The 21,445-nt window shown below is 40.1% G+C and overlaps 2 protein-coding genes across 7 annotated transcripts; both read left to right on the top strand.

Moving 5' to 3' along the window:
* Window positions 1-11,154, top strand: LOC111233538 (putative homeodomain transcription factor 2). Its single transcript, XM_022761373.1, has 17 exons — window positions 1-326; window positions 512-672; window positions 1,301-1,357; window positions 1,451-1,520; window positions 1,749-1,907; window positions 2,735-2,915; window positions 3,121-3,241; window positions 4,032-4,208; window positions 4,445-4,690; window positions 5,394-5,522; window positions 5,956-6,225; window positions 7,355-7,486; window positions 7,614-7,700; window positions 7,965-8,120; window positions 8,318-8,413; window positions 8,915-9,040; window positions 10,366-11,154. The coding sequence occupies exons 2-17, from the start codon at window positions 637-639 to the stop codon at window positions 10,384-10,386; spliced, it is 2,064 nt and encodes a 687-aa protein (XP_022617094.1). The 5' UTR covers window positions 1-326; window positions 512-636; the 3' UTR covers window positions 10,387-11,154.
* A 306-nt stretch (window positions 11,155-11,460) lies between these two features.
* Window positions 11,461-21,419, top strand: pfkfb2 (6-phosphofructo-2-kinase/fructose-2,6-biphosphatase 2). 6 transcript variants are annotated; one of them, XM_022761377.1, is made up of 17 exons: window positions 11,461-11,574; window positions 11,966-12,122; window positions 12,677-12,802; window positions 13,334-13,430; window positions 14,527-14,593; window positions 14,814-14,888; window positions 15,691-15,747; window positions 15,897-16,021; window positions 16,250-16,457; window positions 16,759-16,905; window positions 17,115-17,219; window positions 17,469-17,598; window positions 17,725-17,787; window positions 17,881-17,945; window positions 18,669-18,768; window positions 19,539-19,561; window positions 20,221-21,419. In XM_022761377.1, exons 2-17 carry the CDS (start codon window positions 12,038-12,040, stop codon window positions 20,284-20,286), a joined length of 1,539 nt encoding a protein of 512 aa, XP_022617098.1. In that variant the 5' UTR covers window positions 11,461-11,574; window positions 11,966-12,037; the 3' UTR covers window positions 20,287-21,419. The 6 variants fall into 6 exon arrangements, with proteins under 6 accessions (XP_022617098.1, XP_022617096.1, XP_022617100.1 ...); XM_022761375.1 differs by having other exon boundaries at window positions 18,669-18,836; XM_022761379.1 differs by lacking the exon at window positions 18,669-18,768.
* The last annotated feature ends 26 nt before the right edge of the window (window positions 21,420-21,445 follow it).

The raw sequence follows: 21,445 nt of genomic DNA, 5'->3' as shown, positions 1-21,445 counted from the left end.
GAAGCGGAAAAATGAACACAATGTTACAACAAAAGTGAAGTTCGAGAAGTACATAATACCGGGAATAAACGTATCTGTGGATAACCATATGCGCACGAAGAGAATGACTTGTGAACGCAGCATTTACAAGTCATCAATCGCGTCGAAACGTGGCCGTTAAGTTAAGTTGCTCACAGTATGCGCAGCTAGTAGTTAGCTCAATTTCACAACAAGACGCTGCAACGCCCCTGAAACTGGTGACAAGAAAGTATTTAAAGACCACTTTGTGATGATACTAAAGGTCTCTCCCAGTTTGTGCTACATCGACCATTGTTGTTTTATTTCAGGTAAGTTGTTTCGGCCGCTTGCTAACGGGCGGCTACTGTTAGCTAGCGTCAACTATATCGTTAACGTTACTTAAACATGCTTCGTAACCAATTTACAACTTAATGGTGCTTTTACAACTAACGTAAACTTTAGGTTTGGTTTCCTTTCTTGACTGTTGTTCTCCATTGTTCTGCTGTTATGCCAGGTTCAATGTGGCCGTGCCCGTTTTTTGTTTAATGAACAATTCTGGATTGATGCCCAGTCCTCCTCCCTCTCTCCGGTGCTCTGTGTGAGATGACCTGACTCCGAGTTCACTGGTTCCAGCAGCAGATGACAATGGCTAGAATAGCCTGGTACCAAGAGAAGGTAAGAACAGCCTTTAATCAGTACGTTCAACAAACTAATATCTAAGTAAATATATTCAGTTCAGTTTAATTCAAAAGCTTTATTGTCGTAGGCAGAAATAAACAAGTGAGCAATGCAATGAAATTCTTACTCTGGTGTCTCTCTATCTATCTTGATGCCAACAGCTATTGTATCTAATTGAAATATACTAGAAACTAGTAAGTAAAAAAAAAAAAAAGAATAAGTCATTTTGTGAAACAAATATGTACAGACTTGGTGGCGAAATATATACAAACACATTTATATCTACAAAAGCATACATATATATGCATATTTCCACTCATATCTACATCAACACATGCATAATGAAGTAGACAATAAGGAAGAATTATGCTAAATACAGTATTCTCATAAAGGAAGAACATTTGGTGTACAAATTAAATATATATATAATATATATATATATATATGCAAACTTTTCTTCTTTAAAGTCTCTGCAGAATCGGGTAAAAAAAAAAATGTTTTAAGGCTCCCTGTGGTTGGAATAATTTACCATGAGCATGCTTACACATTTTTTCTTACACTTTAACTGGGCAAATATCACCCATCGTGAAGGTAAAGGATTATAAAAGTTCTGTTGTTGTTACAGATTGGGGCCTATGACCAACAAGTCTGGGAGAAATCTCTGGAGAAGGCGGATCTAAATGTAAGGCACCTACAAATCTCTGTCAGGAATGAAATGTGTGTATTTATGTTGTGAATCACCACTAAATCAACGTACCCCTTGCCTTTCCTCTAGGGTTTGGACAGCAAACCAAAGAAGACATGTCACATCAAGCCAGACCTCATTGATGTTGACTTGGTTAGAGGTAAGGGTGAATGAAGAGCAGTTATCCACCTATTGTTTTTTTAGTTAGTTTGTTATACACATTTACAATTATTTACATATACAATTCATCAATAAACAAATATGTGTTCGCTTAAAAAAACAGTAGCTTTTCTAGTGTGTGTTGTGGGAATATAAGTGCTATAGCCACATTTGTAGTCATTTCAATAAAGCTGAGGTGAATTTATTTTTACCCCCCCCCCTCCCCCAGGATCCACCTTCAGCAAAGCCAAACCAGAGAGTCCCTGGACATCTCTAACTCGAAAGGGTCTGGTCAGAGTGCTGCTGTTCCCGTTCTTCTTCCAGTGGTGGATCCAGGTGACCTCCAAGTCCATCTCCTCATGTATCCTTGTGCTCTACTTCATGCAAGGTAAGCATCACTGAGTCTAACAAAGTTACACTCATATTAGGGCTGCGGGTTTCTTATATAACGGCCCTAAATTTGAATGCTATTTTAAATATTTACATATAGACATGAACTGGGGCCCAAGTAACAGACTTAACATTGTAAACTAACTCATTCTGTGCTGTCTTGACATTATTCATTTTCACAAATCATTTCAGCTCTACTCATTCTTGTCTTTAACCTAAATAATAATTAAAAACGTCACTTGAAAAAGAGGTTTTGAAGAATAGAAATGCCTCCCATGAGCCCCATCTATAATGCAATCATTCATGTGCTGTGAAATAGAGAAGGAGAATATATGGAGCCAAGCTATGAGAAATTAACAGAGATTATATGCACATCCAGCGAGGGTTTAAAAACTAACTGAAAGAGGGAATTTGCAGATTTTATACACTGTTGCACCTTTTAACAGTCTTTTATTGCAACACTGACATTTTTAATGGGTGTGTGGTTCTTTAATTAAGTAAAAATTCTTCAGGCAGGTGCTAAAGGGTTTTTTCATAATCTCTTTTGACTAAATAACTTCCAGTCATTGAAGGAAATAAATACAGAACATGGTTCTTAATATCTTCAATGGACAAGAAACTCTTCGAATTCACTGTGACTTTATGCAACTTCACTTTGATTTATATCTATTCCTATGGCCTAAGTTCAGTGTCTCATTTGTCACAGTTTACACCCAGTTATACCTGAGCAACAGCGAAACGTCATTAGTAAGCATGAATTCTGCTATAATGAATCCCCTAAGAGACCATTTTGTTTGCTGTTGCCAAATGTTTTGCTCCCCTCAGTGGCAGCCGTGGTGCTGTACTTGGAGGTCCCTGGGGCCAGTGCCAGCGAGGTGTTTGGACCCATGTGTCTGTTGCTGCTGCTGGGCACTGTGCACTGCCAGATTGTGTCGACGGAGTCCAGCCGGTGGCCCTCGGGCAGTCCAGCTGCCAGCAGCACCACAAGCCCTGCGCGCAGAAGGAGGTGGTTTTCTCATTGTTAGGCTCTGCACACTCATTTGCTTGTACTAACACTCTCTCACCTCTCGTCACATGCATAAACTTATCTGCACACAGATAGATCCAAACACTGCACCATGCAGTGAAGCCACTGAAATACTCTCACCCCTGTTGTTTTGGACAATGCCTACTCTATCTACCATCTCTTATTTTTATTCTGTCTCCCTCAGGCCAAGGAAGGGCAGGGGGCTGAAAAAATCTGAAGAAAAGAATGGCAGTGGGGACACAGAAGAGCAGGGTCCCTGGCCATCTGAAGAAAGTCAGCGATTATACAGAAACGAGGAGAGGAGGGTACAGTCACTCATCTCTCTAAGTAAATCTTCAGTAAACAAACTTGGGTCAGTGACCTGTGGTGAATAGAGGATTCTCATTCTCAGCAAGATAAGCAATTTTCAGAATTAAAAACGGCAGTCAATACCTAGTTGCTGGCTGTATTGGAAAAGTAGTCACAGCCAAAATGTAAGCAGCATTAGGCAACTAGCTAGTGTTGAATGGTAATTGATGAATTGATCTTTAGTTTCCTCTGAGGTATTTTTTGTAGAAAGGCAGGTTTATTCTCACCTCAATTTGTTGGCAGATTAATGACACCAAAAACACCTGTATCTTCAATGCGGTCAATGACCCTTGTCAACCATTTGTAGAGCTTATAATAAATATTACATCCTTTGTTAATGTACAGTAGTTCATTAGATTGAGATTCATTCGATAGATTTGTATTATGTTAATCTCATGCAGTACAGAATGGCATTCAGAGTTGCTCTAACCTTAATTCTAACTACAGGTTTAAAATTTAAAATTTGTTGTACTTACAAATATAAGTGTAACTAAATCTACCTCTGTTAGCCTAGTGTGTAATGTGTAGGATTATAGAAAGAAAAGAACTGGAAAAAATATTTTTTAAATTATGATGCCTAATTTATTATTTTAACAACACCTTAAAGTCATTTTCAAACTGCATCAAAAATGAGACTGACTGAAATAGAGAAATACAAATGGCATTCCTTTTTTCTTTTTGCAAATGCACATGCACATGTTGTGGAACACGTTTGTAAAATACTGTATTTGTGATGTTCTCTGGCAGAACAAAAGAAAGTCAGGATTTGGGGCATCAGACGAGCTCTCCAGTGAGGAAGAGGAGGGGGTACAAGCAGTTGAAAAGATTCGCCCACCAGGTCATCAAGAGAGACAACCTGCACTTGTGTCTTCTGTTAGAAAGAGAAACCTGAAGTCTAACCCCAAACCTACACTAAGGCCACAGGTAAACTTATTGTTACACTCTATGTTAATGAAACTGAAGTTACAGGTGCAAGTTTTATGTTTGATATACAGCAAGCTTTCAGTTGTTGTAGAGATGATGTTTTAGTTATAAAACTGGAGTTTAATATGTAATTTGCTTAAGATGTTTGTTTCCAATATGGAAGAAGCAGTGAGTAGACTTCAGATCGATGTATAATATAACATAAAAACTCTTTATACACTTTGATTTGAGAGCAGGAAGGGGGTGGAGCTTCCATCAAGGTGAAGCCTCGAGAGGTGGAGCGTCTCAGGCCGAGCGTCGGCTCTCGTCCTGCCTCTGACACTGACGACACAATGTGGGAGGAGCTTCTCCAAGGGCCTGACACTGCCTCTACGGGCAGCAGTGACAGTGAGGGGAACGGGAGGTACAACGCCGGCTCCACACTCCCACAAACCACCACACTGAGCAGTGATGATGAGAGTCTCCAGCAAGGAATCACCGGCGTAAGATTGCATAAATCTTTAATACTAGATACTTTATGGGGTGTCGTGTGGCGTAGTGGTCTAAGCAGGCGCCCCATGTGTAGAGGCTACAGTCCTCGCTGCAGTTGGCCCTGGTTCGAGTCCCTCATCGGACGGCCCTTGCTGCATGTCCTGTCTCTCTACTGTACTATCAAATAAAGGCATAAAAAAGCCCAAAAAATATATATTAAAAAAAAAAAATACTAGATTTATCTGTGGGAATTACAGATTCAACATGTTTGTGAATTTTTAATCAACGATACCACATGCTCAAAACTCAATAGTTGAGAGATACCATTTGACATTTATATAATTAATGTCTCATATGTAATGTGTAAATTTAGCAGTCCCAGGTAAGACATGGTGAACTTCTTATAGACTGTGTTCTGTCCATAACCATCTCTTTTAATGTGAATTTAGCTTTGGTGCTGTAACAGCTATTTTCATCATCGATTAATCCGTCATTTATTTTCTTGATTAATCAAGTAATAGTTCTCCCTGACCAACAGACCAAAATCCAAAGATTTTGTTTTTCTGTCGACTGACTAATCGATTAATTGTTGCAACTCTTAGACCAATTACAGAATTACTCACTGCTTTTTTTTTTTCTTTCTTTTTTTTTTTTTTTTTTACACATTAGAAACCACAAGTTCACAGGATGTTATCTGTTCTGTTTTCAATTTAGAACCAGCTGTCTTGGCTTCAGGCGTGTCACCCATCCAAGGACCGGGTCAGTGCCATAATATGGGAGCAGGGCGAGTGTAAGAAAGCAGACATGTCCGTGTTGGAGATCAGCGGGATCATCCTCACACGGGTACATTTTTTACCCTTTTTGTTGACATACATTCTCTGGGTAAAGACTTCCTGGAGATATAAACCCTAAACAGCAGCAAAGTGTCTCAAGCCTTAAAGTCCAGTATTCACACAATGACTACCTTCTAGTTTTTTTGGTTTGTCAGAATCAGAATCAGATCTGTAGCAGTGCGTTGCCGCTTTTGAATGTTGCAGGAAATATTGTAATTATAAGTAGAGCCATCTTCAGTGACAAAGTAAAGTGGCAGATAAAAATGACATTTGAAATGACAGCAAAGATACAAAAATGTGACATTCTTGTTGATTTGGTGCAACAATGTTGTCTGACTGAGCAGACTGTAGGAAAAACATAGTTGCTGTAGCTTTTATCAGCATAAAAATGTTGCAGCATAACAAGATATCTCCTGTCTCTCTCTTTTGTCTCCTTTCAACAGGTGAAGTTAGTGGAGCAGGGTATGGGTTACCTTGTCTTTGGTGGTCTCATGACTGTCACCCTGGTGCTGCTTCCGTTTGCCTTCCGCTTGGCTCAGCACCTGGACATGTCGAGCATCGGCACTGTGTCCCCTACAGAGCTGGTAGAAATGGTGCTGGGGTCGCGTGATGGCCAGACCTATGCCTTTTTCTTCATCACAATCGTGCAAAGAGTCTGCCTCACTGGGCTGTTCTTCTTCATGATGTGTGTGGCTGAGAGAACGTACAAACAGGTGAGAGGCCACTGATGCAATCTCCTGTTCTTTATTTCCAGTTATGTCTTTCCTCTGTGCCTCTGTAGTGAAGCAGTGATAACAATAGTAATAATAGAGTTTTTATCTTCTTGTCACTATACTGCTATACATCTGAACACCTTCAATTTTAACACATTGAATATCTTATAAATGTCAATCCTAATAACTCCAGATTATGTCTCATAATCACATTTGGAAGTTTTCTATAGTATCAAAAGATATCCTGTTGATAGTTTTTAGATCCATGGTTACAGCACAACTCACAAAATAAAAAGAAATACAGACAAAAAGTCTGAGAGGGTTTACTGCTGTCCCACTGAAAATCATCAAGTGCATGGGCTCTCTAGCGGACATTTTGAGCCCCTTATGCATACTAAGTCGGCATTTCTGCAGATTTTACCTGAGGGAATTACCCACAGTTCATAGCATTGTTACGTTGAACACAGGGTTACCATGGTTACCAGAGGACCTGAGAGGGTTCAGGGTTTAGACCTTTTAGGGGGAACATTGGGATTGTTCCACTAACTCAATGGTAATATTATACTTCCTACTTGCATTCCCCCAAAGCATTATGGGAACTGCAGTTCCAAAACATAATCATCCCAAATAGGTAAGAGGTAAAAGAAAAGGAGTCACAAAATCCATTAACTTATATTCATTATAATTTTTTGGTTTGCACAATCAGTGTCTTTATGACATTACTAGGGCTCATAATGTCCCATTAACATGGTTCCTCCCTCTTTGCTGAAAATAACAGTATGTGTCATGCCTGGTGAGACATGTAGTGACTCTGCTAAAAGCCTGTAAATAAAGGGAGTGACAACTGACTAGAAAAGCCTAGCGTTCTAAGGGTGAATCATTGATTAATAGTATTATTATGGCTGATTGTATTTTTTTAAGCATTGTACTTGAATTAATCGCTGATCGTATACAACATTTACACTGATCCATCTTTTTATTCACTCATGCCATCTGGTCGTCCCCCTAGTGGCACATAGCAGGTGGTGTCTACAGACAACAGACTCACTCACTTGCTTCTTTGCAGGACTGCTAAATTCTGTCAAGTGCTTTGCATCTTTTACAGTTTATGTCCATGTTTCCCCAACAGAGACTTTTATTTGCTAAGTATTTCAGCCACCTCACTTCTGCTCGCAAGGCCAAGAAATCTGAGATCCCTCATTTCAGGCTGAAGAAAGTCCAGAACATAAAGATGTGGTTGTCACTACGCTCTTTTCTCAGGGTTTGTATTCTCCTGTTTTAACACTCTCCTGTTCTCTTATTACTGCATATTGTTTTAACACTAGAGGGTTGTCATGGACTTGCTTTTGTTTGCAATGGTGCATCACTGACTTGCTTGTTTATTGCAGAGACGAGGGCCGCAGCGCTCTGTTGATGTCATTGTCTCCACTATCTTCCTTTTAGCGCTTTCCATTTCATTCATCATTTGTGCCCAGGTCAGTCATATCTGCTGGAACAGATCTGATCTGTTTAGAGAACATACATTTAATAATGTTGTGCAAATAATAGAGTCTTACATAGAGACCAAAGACACATGCAGCAACAACAGCCATAAACATTAAACCGTCTAATCATATTGAGAGTGAAGATAAGCCTGATAGTTCAGATACAAAATATTTAATATACTCTGATGTCAGGAAGCCTACAACAAAGTGCTGGGGACTATTAATATAAACACTGCTGCTTTTGCTCTACCTCAGCTTCTTCACAGCCACAAGACATTCCTACAGTCTCTGACAAACTGGGAGCTGATGGTGTGGGCCTCTTCCCTCATCCTCTTTCTGTTACGGCTGGCTACGCTGGGCTCAGAGACCAACTGCAAATACAGCAACTCCTCTGTGCTGCTGACTGAGCAGGTAAGTACCCATGGCTGCAAAACACATGGCGGTGCAGGTTATTTCTCAGTGTGTTCACAGCACGATGAGTGACATTTTGATGTAACGGTGTCGGCTGATTTATTATTAGCATGAAACGATCATTCATTGTGGGTTTAAATAAATGACTAGGTCTTTATTGTACAGTTTGCTGTATGTAAAACTCTTCTTGGTTTCAGATCAATCTGTATCTCAAGATGGAGAAAAAACCCAATAAGAAAGAAGAACTCAGCATAGTGAACAACGTCTTAAAACTAGCTACAAAACTAATGAAGGTAAGCATGCATGTGGCTGTTCTCTTTTGCAACCTGGATTTCCAGTTGAATATGAAACTGTCTCAGTGTATTTGATCATACAGTTGTGTTGTTTACTTTGGAGTTTAACCCCCATCTGAGCCAATTCTTCTCTCTTCTAATTGTTTCCAGGTATTTTTATTGAGCCAAAATATGATTGAACATAGAACAGCATTTGAATTACAATTAAAAGTGATGCTTCATCCTGTTGGCAAGATAGAAAATAGCCAGTGACAGCTGATATCAGTCAATTCAATTCATTTCCTGTTATCTCTGTTCAGTAATTCTATCACCCTCTTGTACTTGATCTTATTATAATATGTAATTTTAATATTTCTAATGAAGGCCTAATGGAGGTATTTTTTGCCCGTGGCTTTTAATCCATAATAAATTCTGGCTTTGACCATTTCTTTGAATCAAGGTATGGGTGCCTATGTTGTAAATCTAAAAAAAAAAAATGTATTCTCACTTAACCCCCACCAGGAGCTGGATACTCCATTCAGACTGCTGGGTCTGACTGTGAACCCTCTGATCTATAACATCACCAGAGTGGTCATCCTGTCTGCTGTGTCTGCCGTGGTCAGCGACCTGCTCGGCTTCAACATCAGAGTGAGTGGAGTCTTTCTGCTAAATTACACCTCCTTGGTTTCTGTGATAATGGTGCAAGAGGACAGAGCACAATGGGTGAAAGCTGCACTCCGCCAATCTTGCACATCAAGTTGAGTTTTACTCCTCAGAAAGAGCACTATTCAGCCTGTGACAAAAAGGGTATTACAGCTAGAGCTTGGACACTACAAACATGAGTATTCACCTGTCAGAGGGTCTAACAACATGGTGCAACGTGGAAAATGTTGGAGCCAGTGATTTTGGTGCTTGACTAGGGAACCAAACTCGTGGCATCTCCAGGTGTTGGGGTAAATATTTTAGAAACCGTATTCCTTTGAATGTGGTCATCTTGACAGACAAGTTGGCAACATGTATATTGAGAAACAAGATGTGACAGATGAGTGGTGAGAGCAGAGGAACTCAAAAGTGCCTTCTAATGGTTAGCAGGCAGTGCCTTAAATTACAAGTACCGTACATTGACAAGTCCTAGTCTAGTAAAGGCAGGAAATACATTTTAAGAAGTATGCTTATTCACTTTCTTGCAGACAGATTAAAAGATTAGAAGATGTCAGTCTTATGCCTGTGTGATGAGTGTGTAGATGGGGCCAGAACACAATGACTTTAGCTTTGCATAAAAACTGGGATCAGGGTGAAACAGCTAGCCTAACAAACATGCCCACCAGCACCGCTGGTGCTCAGTAAGAAACTATAACTTACAATTTTGACATTTTATTCGTGTATGGATTTAAAAAAAAAAAGAAGAAAGAAACATGATGTTAATCGGTGATCTTTAAGGGCGAGTATACTCCATCAGAACTGCTTGTCAAATGTTTGAATAGCTTTGGACTCTATGAAAATGTGTATTGTTATTGTTTGATATTTAAATGATATCACACCCATCCTTCTATTATGGACCAGCTTGTTAGCCGCCTTCCAGTGTGGCAGTTTACATCGGGTATAACCAGTTTTGACTTCTGATGTGGTCGGACAGCCTGTCATTCGAACCACTCTTCTTCTAGTATAATTCAGCCCTTAGAGCTGCTGGTATATTTATGAACTTTGAAGAGTCTTTATGCTAAGCTAAGCTAGGTATCTCCTTGCTTTAGCGCTGTACTTATCACACAGACATGTGACTGTAGTTCAGGACTGGCTGCAAGAAAGTGAATAAGCATATCAAAGTGTTCCTTTAACCAAAGGTGCACCACAGTAGGTAATGATGATGTATTATGATGTGTTATGTTAATATGCGTTTGTGCTGTTCTGTAAAATGAAGTGACAGTAATCATCTTTCTCGAATGAAAGTTTTATCTCTTCTCTTTAATTTGCAGCTGTGGAAAATCAAGCCTTAAATGTGAAAACAGCAAACCACTAAAAGTCAGACACTGGAGACCAGAAATCCCACTGCAGACAGGCTCTCATCTACAAAAAGTGTGCAAACCTACTGACAGTATTTCCATTGTCTGTGCCTTCCAACTGAAACTCCTGTCTGAGTTTCATCAAACATTCACAAGCCTGAGATGCTCTGACAATCGCTCACACACCATTACTGGCTGCTAAGCTGGTGTGGCATCACACACTTTCCCTCGGCCAAGCCACTAAACCAGTGCCTAACCTTTGACCCTTGAATGTTCCTCAGTATTCAGTTAAATATAGTGGTAGATTTAGGTCAGGCTTCTGTGGCATCCAAATTTCCAATTGTCTTGTACAGATGTGTGGACACAAAGTGAAATGTAAATCCAGTTAATAATGTAGATAGTTCAATCTTATTCACTAATATTCTTCATCAATATAATAGTTGAGTATAAAACAAGCCGTGTGCTATCTAAAGCTAGTCAATCAGAATGGGTGGCCAGCTGTACTAAATGAATCTTCATAGGAATCACATTTGATTTCGACCTTTTGTACTATTTAATGCGAAAACATTGTGACTGTAAGTGGGCTTTATTTATTTGGGGTTGTGTTTCAGCACTTCAACTTGTCATGGTACCTGAAAGTCATGACTCTGACCACTATCTGCCTTTTGTATTGAGGACCATTGTTGAATAAAATAACTATGCAAAGAGGGTATAGTTATGCTTAAAGAAAATGTTTGATAAAGGTGAATAAAGTCTTTTTCATCCATGGAAACTGGCGTCAGTGTTTTCAATTCTTTGTTTTCCACCTTCACCGCCTTGTTCTCACGGTAGTTTGCAGTTGATCCTCTGCAGAGCGCTTATGGTTTTGTTCTCAGGGCTTCTGAATTAGTGAAACAGGACTGTGCATTTACGTATCCTGCTGTCGATCTATTACCAACGTTACGGTAGGAGAGGGGGAAAAAAATGACGTAGAGGCACACCTCCAGCTTGGAAGGACACCAACCGGCCCGAGGAGGCACCTCGGCACCAAGGACAGGCCGACCAGACTGGCTCCTCCAGCCGCAGCGGCAGACGCAAACTCTCGGTCCGGCAGATCCGGAGCTCCCTGCGCCGACAGTGTTTAACGGCGTCCGCACAGGCGTCTCTGGCTTGCTGAACTCATCATATTTCACTACCGACCAGGTAAAAATAAATAAATAAAAACACAGAATATGATGCTGTTAGAAACGCGTCCTGTGTGGATTATGTTAAACATTTTCATGGCAGATATAGTGCCGCATGAACTCAGTCACCCCAGTCAGAGAGGAAATCATTGCTTGCCTTGCTCTATGTGGCTTTGTAGAAGACAGTGCTTTTAGCCAAAAGGACCTTTTTTTTATTTAACAGATGATGTGGCAGCGCCTTTTCTCCTCATCCTCTTCATCTCTGCCTTTATGTATCTGTTGCCAGGGATACATAAAGCCATTACCATAACACATATTTGGAAAAGCTACAGTTTTGTGTGCAGGGTTCTATTCTGTCAGAAAGGCATGGAGATGGCACATTACATGTATGTCTGATTCCTCTGTTTCAGACCAGCTTGGACAATGCCCCTCTGAGAGAGAGAGAGAGCTGATTTCAAATTGAGCCCAAACAGGATTTCAACATGTCCAGCTCTCAGAGGGACAATGGCTCTGCAAACTCAGCAGAGGCTAAGAAAACAGACCTGAGAATAAATGAGAAGAAATGTTGTAAGTAAATTCCTCCCACAGATTAGATTTGAACAAGTTCTTCTGCATGAGTGCTGCTGAAGTCTACAGGCGCACTTGTAATAGAAAACCTTGTATTGTTCACTTTCGACTGAAGCTCCTTCATTTAGACTCCAGCCCACAAAAGATAGCCTTCAACAGAGCGGTTCACAGCAGGAAAGAAAAGAGTTATGACCAGTGATATAAAAATACTCTGTGTGACCTGCTGTGGTTTCCACTGTAAGAAAATGACTTTTCTGTCCCAGGACATTTCTCCTACTAATTTCTTCAGATGCTGCTTTTAATCCCAATCCACAAATGATATTTATGCCTAAAGAGACATAATTATTTTCGTCCAGTTCACACGTGGCCTAGTTATTATGTTGTCTCAGTTATGATGAAATACAGCTTACAACTTCCAAAGACGCAGTACATTTACTTCTATGTTGTTAATTTCTCCTTTTGATACTGCATTTTCTGTAATACAGGTGATTAACAACTGTATAGGACCCTTATTAATTTAATTAATGACAAGTGTGTATATGTCTCCTATGCAGCATGGGCTTCCTATATGACAAATTCTCCAACAGTGATCGTAATGATCGGCCTGCCTGCAAGAGGGAAGACGTACATGTCAAAGAAACTCACACGTTACCTCAACTGGATAGGAGTCCCAACCAAAGGTAGTGTACGACATGAGACAAAAGCCTGTTTTCCATCTCAGCGTCCCCACTTTAAATTTTAAAACAGTTCACTGCTCATATTTCAAAGTACAGTTGATGTGGCCATCCTGTCTTCAACTTATCTCTGCTATATGGGGACCATATTCAACTTTTTAGAGCAGTATATTGTAGTTTCTAAACTACACTTCCTTATTTAGCAGTTTTAAAGCAATACTCTAAGTCTGAGTGTATGTGAAGAACATTAAAGCAGCCTTAAAGATATTTAGAGACAAATTTGTAGTTATATTAAGACCTTAGGCCTTGAGTTTAGCCCATCACATTGTATAGCAATATTGTTGTTTATAGCAACCCTCACCCCACATGACATGTATATTTAAATGTACTCTACTGTATGTCAGAGTATCTCAGAATAGGAGACTAAATTTAGTATCAGTTGAGCTGTAATTGCTTACAACCACGACCTCACCGGTGACCTCAAACAAGCACAGCAAGGGTGTGAGCGAGTGTTAATGTCATTGTTTCATTTTGCAGTGTTTAACTTGGGCGTATACCGCAGAGAGGCCGTCAGAGCTTATAAATCCTATGATTTCTTCCGCCACGACAATGAGGAAGCCATGAAAATAAGAAAGTGAGTTCCACTCTTCAGTCCTTAAATGGGACATTCGCATATCATCTATCTTACAATAAGGGAAGCTGTTTCATCTCTTCTGTCTGAGTATCACATTTCTCTCAGTCAACGTGAGTCTGTTTGGTATTCTGCAGCTTCCACTGCTGCATCAGTGACTAAGCTGTTTTTTAGGGCAGCAGTTGATATTCAGCCGGGGTCAGCACAGTGTTCATACATACCCAAACACATCGCATGACAAAGCATGACCACCAGATCCTCAGGGTTATTAGATTGTACGCAGATAAACTGAAAATAATTTCTCCAAATAGAGGAATAAAAAATACATCTGTCTCTTTCCCTTGTAGTCTTGTCTGGTGTTAATAAGTGAAGTGGGGTTTGTCTTGCATGGCTATCATGAAAATGTGACAGGCTCTTGACAGCATCCCAGTGCTGAATTCTGACCTAGATATTAAACAAGCTGCTGCCGCTGTCACTCTGAGGCTGACACAAGCTCTCCAGGGTGTTGCATTGGCATCCAACCTGGATCAAACAGCCGCTGTAAATAATTCTGAGAGTTTGTCTTTTTGACGTATCAGCCGAACAGGGTTAAAGGAGCAGTTCGACATTTTGTGAAATATGCTTATTTGCTTTCTTGCCCAGAGAGAGAAGATTGATACTCTCATGTATGCAGTACATGAAGCTACAGCCAGCAGAAAAGTTAGCTTAGCATTGCAATAAGAGTAGAAACAGGAGGAATCTGTTGTACCAAGTTTGTGTGAAGAATATATTGCTGCTGGCACATGAAAACTAAACTCCCCGCACGGTTTGATAACACAAGGGGGAGATAAAATATTTTTTTGTGTGATTTTAGAGAACTAACCCAGGTCACATGCACATACCTTTTACACAACAACACCACAAATAAGACATGGATCTTTTTTAGATTGTCAGTGCAGCGGGCAATAATGAAATACTGCAAAAGCTCTGAGAATCAAGATGTACATGATGTCACAATATGATACTAGTGATGCGATGTCAGTTTAAGTGAGTGTAGATTAAAGTGAACAAGAATCTCACACTGAGGCTGAGGGAGGACTGTTTCCTCTCTGTCCTGCAGGCAGTGTGCTCTGGTCGCTCTGCAGGATGTGAAGGCGTACCTGACGGAGGAGGGAGGACAGATCGCGGTGAGTGCTCTCATGCCTTTCTGTCCATCTGTCTCTCTGCCCTGTGTCTCTGTGTTGGCTAATTTCCAAAAGCTTTGAAATATCTAGATCAGAAGCACATCTGGCAGTAGCACAGTCTTAATCCTGAACTGTCCTACAAACGATTTTACCACAGGACACCCACATTATACATGAGATTTTGTTTTGAATTTGTCTTCCCCCTTTGTGTACCTTTTACCAGGTTTTTGATGCAACAAATACAACAAGAGAACGGCGAGACCTCATTCAAGCCTTTGTGAAAGAGCATGCATTCAAGGTAAGACTCGTAGAATTTTTTTATATAGCTGTGTTGTTTATCCTTTGCAATTATTTTAATTTTTCCCTCGAGGGCTTCAGTGGAAATTAGCCTTTGATATTTAAACATTCACACTGCAGTTCCCAGCACAGATATCTTCTGCACAAGTATAAAAAGAGCCATAAAGACAATGAGCATACTCATTAATGTCAGTGTAATGACATGAGCAAGGGTGTGTTTTACTGCTTATGAATTCAATTTTTCATTTGTAGGAAGAAGATTGTGTTATTTGTTGCTGCAAATGTTACATAGTTTCACTTTAAACTAAACTCTAAACAATGTTTTTTCATGCAAAAGTAGCTTTAGTTTAGACTTAAAGGAGCCATGAGGAGTTTCTGACCACCTGTAGTGCTGTGAGCAGTGTTTTGACTAATGAGTCCTCGCTTCGTTTGTATCTTGTGAGTCACATTCCTGCTACCAGTTTCACAACTTTCCACTGACTGACAGTTGCTTGCAGGAACCTAGCTATGTGTCAGGAATTGTAGGGAGGAAGAAGAAGACTAGCAAACATGGATATAAATAATGCAGGATTCAAAGAGAATACACTCACCCTGTTTGTTAGGTGTTAAGGGTGCGCAAAGCTTTTTAGTGAGAAATTGTCAGTGTAATCATACCTTTGATTCTTTACAAGAAAACTCCACAGGGGACCTTTAATCTCTGACTTAGAAACTGGAAGAGAGTGTGTCATGGTGTTGATTCAGTGGACAGTTTAAAAAAAAAACTTCAGCATATGTTGACCTCTGAGCTGCTCTCTTTCCAACAGGTGTTCTTTGTGGAGTCAGTGTGTGACGACCCAGAGGTCATTGCTGCTAATATTCTGGTATGATCTTATGTCACCTATGGGACTTTAGGTTTGACTGGGACTATGGGTCACACCCATAATCTATTAATATTGACACTATCTGCAGTGTTATGTAAGTAGTGCACCGCTTGCTCACATTGTTTGAATGTGTTAAATACCTGTAACAGGAAGTGAAGGTGTCCAGTCCAGACTACCCTGAGAGACACAGAGAGAGAGTAATGGATGACTTCCTTAAACGAATTGAGTGCTACAAGGTCACTTACCAACCGTTAGATCCTGATAACTACGACAAGTAAGAATCAGTCAGATCTTGCTGCTTGTCTTTATCTAAGTAGATCATTACATTTATCTTATTATCGAATCTGTTTTAAAAAATACAACTGGATCACAACTTTTCGAGGTTTTTTTTTTTTACCAAGCAGTTTGCATCCTGTCATTTTGGAGAGTTATGCCTTGCAATTCAGAAAATAAACACTAGATGGTGACAGTAAACAAACATTTGATTCATTACCACCTGCAGGGACCTTTCTTTTATCAAGGTGATGAACGTGGGCCGACGTTTTCTGGTGAACCGGGTGCAGGACTACATCCAGAGTAAGATTGTCTACTACCTCATGAACATCCATGTTCACTCTCACTCCATCTACCTGTGTCGGCACGGAGAGAGCAACCACAATGTCGAAGGCCGCATCGGAGGGGACTCAGAACTTTCTCCTCGAGGGAAACAGGTAGATTGGCTGTTCTCTGTCGTAATCCTAATTTTGTGAAGCGCAAAGCCAGTGTCTCTTGAACAACCCAATTACAAGCCTCTCTCAGGGAGACAGGTCATTGGGAAAAGGTGCACTTAACTTCCATATTATGAACAGCTGGGTCATGACCTTTATCACATTTCATTCTTCCCGTTTCCCCATTTTCTTGTCTCTGTCCACGGAGCATTAATCTAATGAAGCAGGAATACCATTACAAGGATGTATAGATGATGAAGAGACAGACGACTGGAAATCTCTCCCTTTTTCTCTCACGTCCCAGTTCGCCCATGCCCTGCGAGATTTCATTGAAGAGCACAAACTGTCAGATTTGAAGGTGTGGACGAGCCAACTGAGACGGACCATCCAGACAGCGGAGGAGCTGGGGGTGCCTTATGAACAGTGGAAGATACTCAACGAGATCGATGCTGTCAGTACCCTGTCTATCTAACCCCACACATAGATAGACAGAAAGTGTATTAGAGATGTTTTGATATTTAGATTATGATGTTAGATTAGTGGGGGGAAAAGCCGGGCTTCCTGACAATATGTAATACAGTACAATCTCTATGTCAAATATTTCATTTGTATTATGTGCACTTTGACATAAAGACAAATGTTTTGTTACCCTTTCCCCAGGGTGTGTGTGAGGAGATGACCTATGAGATGATCCAGAAGACATTCCCAGAGGAGTTTGCTTTGAGGGACCAGGACAAGTACCACTATCGCTACCCAGGAGGAGAGGTAACCTGGCACACTTCTTCCATCCCATAGTCTTGCACAGCTACTTCTGTCTTAATCAGGGTGTCCATTCAGGCTAAAGCAGTGGGTCCATTTCATTCCATCATCAACTTTCTTTGCTTAACACAATCTCTCTCACTGTTCCTTTTCTGTTAGAAGTTGTAAACGTTCATTGATAACTAAATATTTTCTCTTTTTTTAAACATAGCAGTCTACATTTAGATTTAACTTGTTTTTTTCCTGGATCAATAGTCCTACCAGGATCTTGTTCAACGACTGGAGCCGGTTATCATGGAGTTAGAGAGACAGGGCAACGTGTTGGTCATCTGCCACCAGGCTGTGATGCGCTGTTTGCTGGCTTACTTCCTGGACAAAAGTGCAGGTAGAAAAATACAGGACATGCTTCACTTCAGTACACACACATCACAAGTTCATGACTAGTGTGTGTTTCATACACACAGGCACTGACATGTGGTTTGTGGCTTTTTCTTCTTTCTTCTTCCCACAGAGGATCTACCGTACATGAAGTGTCCGCTCCACACAGTGCTCAAACTTACCCCTGTTGCATATGGTATGTCCTCCTCTTAGATGAAGCTCGAGTTTACACTGTGACTGATCTTTGCTCGTTGTTTTGTTTCAACGTATTCTATCTTATATTTTCTAGGTTGTAAAGTGGAGATGTTTTATCTTAATGTGGAGGCGGTAAACACACATCGAGACCGGCCTCTTGTAAGTTGCTCTGAATCAAGCTGAAAGAATCGCATTGTTGCTATATGTGCATTCAGCGCATGAGTTAAAGCCACAAATATTGTCACATGTGCAAAATATTTGTGTATTGTTAACTCACACATAAATAATTCAAAATTAATCCACAAATCACAACGTCTAATTCAAAGTCTAATGGGCTCTTGTTTGTTGTGCTATTGCGATGCAATCAAACCTCACCCCCTTGTATGTGAGACCTTGCTTCTTTGTCCCCCTTTCTTATATCCCTGTTTTGTTATTTCCCTTTTATCTTTAACCTTATTTAATCAGCCTGGCTTGAGCTGTGAGCTAATGGATGTGAAATAAGTTGTTAATTTGTTAATATTTTACCTTGTTTGACCATGGCTGTTCATGCTACCTTGCTTGGCTGATCTAATCGTTACCATCACTGGTTCCATTCTGATACTATAATCATAGATTATGTATAGAGAGATTATTTATGTATGAAAAGATGCTGTGTTTGAGCTGTTGACCCCACTTTTTCTTTTTAAAGGTTTACTCCCTTAATTGAAGAAGGTGTTAGTGTGTCTGTACGATCAGGGTTGCCGTGGCTTCAGTTGTCTTAACCTTTTTGCTGTGAAGAGGACGGCTAGTTTGATTGGCTGTGTCTGCTCAGGTGTCCCCTGCTGTTGTGTGTTCCCAGATCGTTTTTTTCCTTAACACCTGCGGTATTTCATCTCCTACCAGGGTAATATCCCGAGGGACTCTGCTCTCATACATCGGCGGAATAGTTACACTCCCTTGTCCAGTCACGACCAGGTCAAGCGTCCCAGGCTCTACAGTGCGGGTAATCAGCCCTGGCTACCTCTTGCTCCCACCCCATCAGCTCTGATGCCAGAGGGACGGCAAAGCCAAGTTAGTGAAAGAGTTACAGGCTCCCCCTTTAAATTAGTCACCGTCAACTGTAATCAAGTCACCTCCCACCACAGTTGTAACCCTGTGTTTGGCATTCCCTCGCCTCAGTTTTGGATCCTCTCGATGATTTAGTGTCTGTGTTGAAAGTGACGTACATGGAACCCATCTCTATATGTCCCTCTCTCTCTCTCAGGGCATGTTTTGGGTCTTGAACAGGTTGTTCTCCTCTTTTAATGTTGTGGCTGTCAGATGTTTGTCTTGCATGACCCCTGCTTCACCCCACTGGGCTGTATCCAGCTTGAATATGCAGAACAGCATGTCTCTTATTTGCTGAGGAAATCTCCCTATGAGTCGGCCTTACGAGTTCATTGTGGGATATTAAAAAACACACCAACATGAAAGACATCTTGTACTGTTTTGTGACAAGTGATCATAATACACATAGTAAACATATTTGCTATAGATAATCTAATAAGCGATGATTCCAGTTGAAACCCATTTAGGGGCAATTTGAGAAAAATAATATAATACATAGATGACATGTTTGAAACCTTCAAAAAGTGTTGAAATGTAAAAATGCATATTCATATTTGTATGTGTTTTGTATTTGTTGGCCTTGCCTTGTTCGTACAGTGCTTCAGCCCATCTCCACATTTCTATCTATCTCTCTCTTTCTCCACTTTCTCCAACCCTGTGTTTCAGCCCCGGATAGGAAGCAGTTGTCTGTGAGTATTTTGGAGACTTGCTACATGTAGCCAACCCTTCGTTTTCTTTCCTCATAACTCCACTCATGTCATGTTAACCCATGTCAATATGCTGTATGTTATTGCAGTGGTGTATTATTTTTATGGTTTTCAGCCCTTGGGTTTTTCTAACCTTCCATTACCTTTGCACAGTGAAAGCTGCAATCAGTTTTGTTTTATCTCAGCGGCCTTATCAAGAACACTCATGACACCCACTGATTCCTTGGGAGTTTAATTAATGGCTGCAACACTGAAAGCAACTTCAACAAAACTCTTTGAATATATATTTTTAAATGGTAAAATAATGGCAAACAAGTACAAAATATATTGTACACACATTAAATTATGGTGATTCAGCGGTGCTTCAGTATTGATTAAAGTGCAAGGATAAGATAATGGTTTGGAGCCAGTAATACATAGGGTCAGCAAGTGATTAATAATTAATCACTTCTTGAGAATGTGCTAAAGAAAAGTCTCCAGTACTGTGTAATTCTTTACCACACTTCAAACAATGACCTAATTTTTCAAATAGGAACTTAAGAGTCCTTGGCCGCCTGGGAAGCTATTAGTTTCCTTGAATAGGATTTGCTGCTGTAAGGCATTAATTTGTGAATGTCAGTGACATTTTCTTTTTCTTGAAGGAGTCCCTGTGCGAAGGAATCGACTTTGACAGCCCCGAAGAAACTAGTGGCTGTGTCCGCTTCTGAGTGAGGATGAAAGCCTCTTTCTTCATGGCACATTGTCGGCAAAAGTTTTGGGTGAAGCAAAAGACAGAAAGAAATGTTTTTTTGTTTTTTTTAACCACATTTTTGGAAATCATGGTCAGAATAGTGTGGGATGATGTCAAACAGTTTGTTTAGAGTACGAGGCAACCTGCACACAAGGTCATTTTTGTTCCTGTTTATTTCAACCTCCTGTTTGTCTTTACTCTGCATGCTGAGGCTTTGAACTGGAGGCCTTATCATTAGTATCATAAATTCTTCTGCATGTGCGCCAAAAGAAATCAATCAACCATCAGAACATACTGTATTATAAAACTGGCAACTAATCCTCATCGTACTGTAAATAATACAATGCCTTACTGAACACAAAATATATGGATAGATTTAGCTCCTCTGAATGTAACAGGAACAAGTTATGCATTATTATGATGAAAATCAATTTTCACTGTTGCAAGCAGAATATGTTATAAAGTAGATGCTGTAAAAATATTTTTATATTACAAATCCACTCATCTAACATATGCAGACAACCTGTAGTTGTAATTCTAAGCCATCATCTTTTGTGTCTTATGTTATAGATTTGAAAGAATGTACTCATCAGGTTCTGAAGGAGATTAAAATACTGTACTGAGTTTCTGTTATGGAAGCATTTTATGTGTTGTTAGAAATTACACCACATTGCTGGACATACTGTACACCAGCAGTAGACAAACAAAGTTACTTTTCTGTCACAAGCTGCAATTTATTAACCTAATGTATCGAGCTAGTATTATCTGTCTTCATAAACACTAAATGGTCAATGTTCATCTGTTAATCCATTGTTCTTTATACCTATGTATTCTAGGAAGCAATTTTGTGCAACAAAGACATAACATGTTGAAGGTAGGTTAGCTGTTGTTTGATACTTGTGTTCATGTTATCATACTGACCAAGAATTTGTTTGAATGGCTTCATGCAAGTGTATCTTTTTTTCTTTAATTCTCCTTAACATCAGCTATTTTTATCAAATAACTGAGAGTGGTACGAGTTTCTATGACTATGTAATGTTTGACTGTTGACAAGTTATTGCCCTGCTCAAAGCAGCCTCTTGTGCCTTTTTAGCAGACAATAAAAGTGAGTTTTGAAGTGACATTAGATTTTTTTT

Source organism: Seriola dumerili, unplaced genomic scaffold, assembly GCF_002260705.1.
Source record: "Seriola dumerili isolate Sdu_G_001 unplaced genomic scaffold, Sdu_1.0 BDQW01000409.1, whole genome shotgun sequence".
NCBI lineage: Eukaryota > Metazoa > Chordata > Actinopteri > Carangiformes > Carangidae > Seriola > Seriola dumerili.
This window is presented reverse-complemented; position numbering and strand designations above follow the sequence as displayed.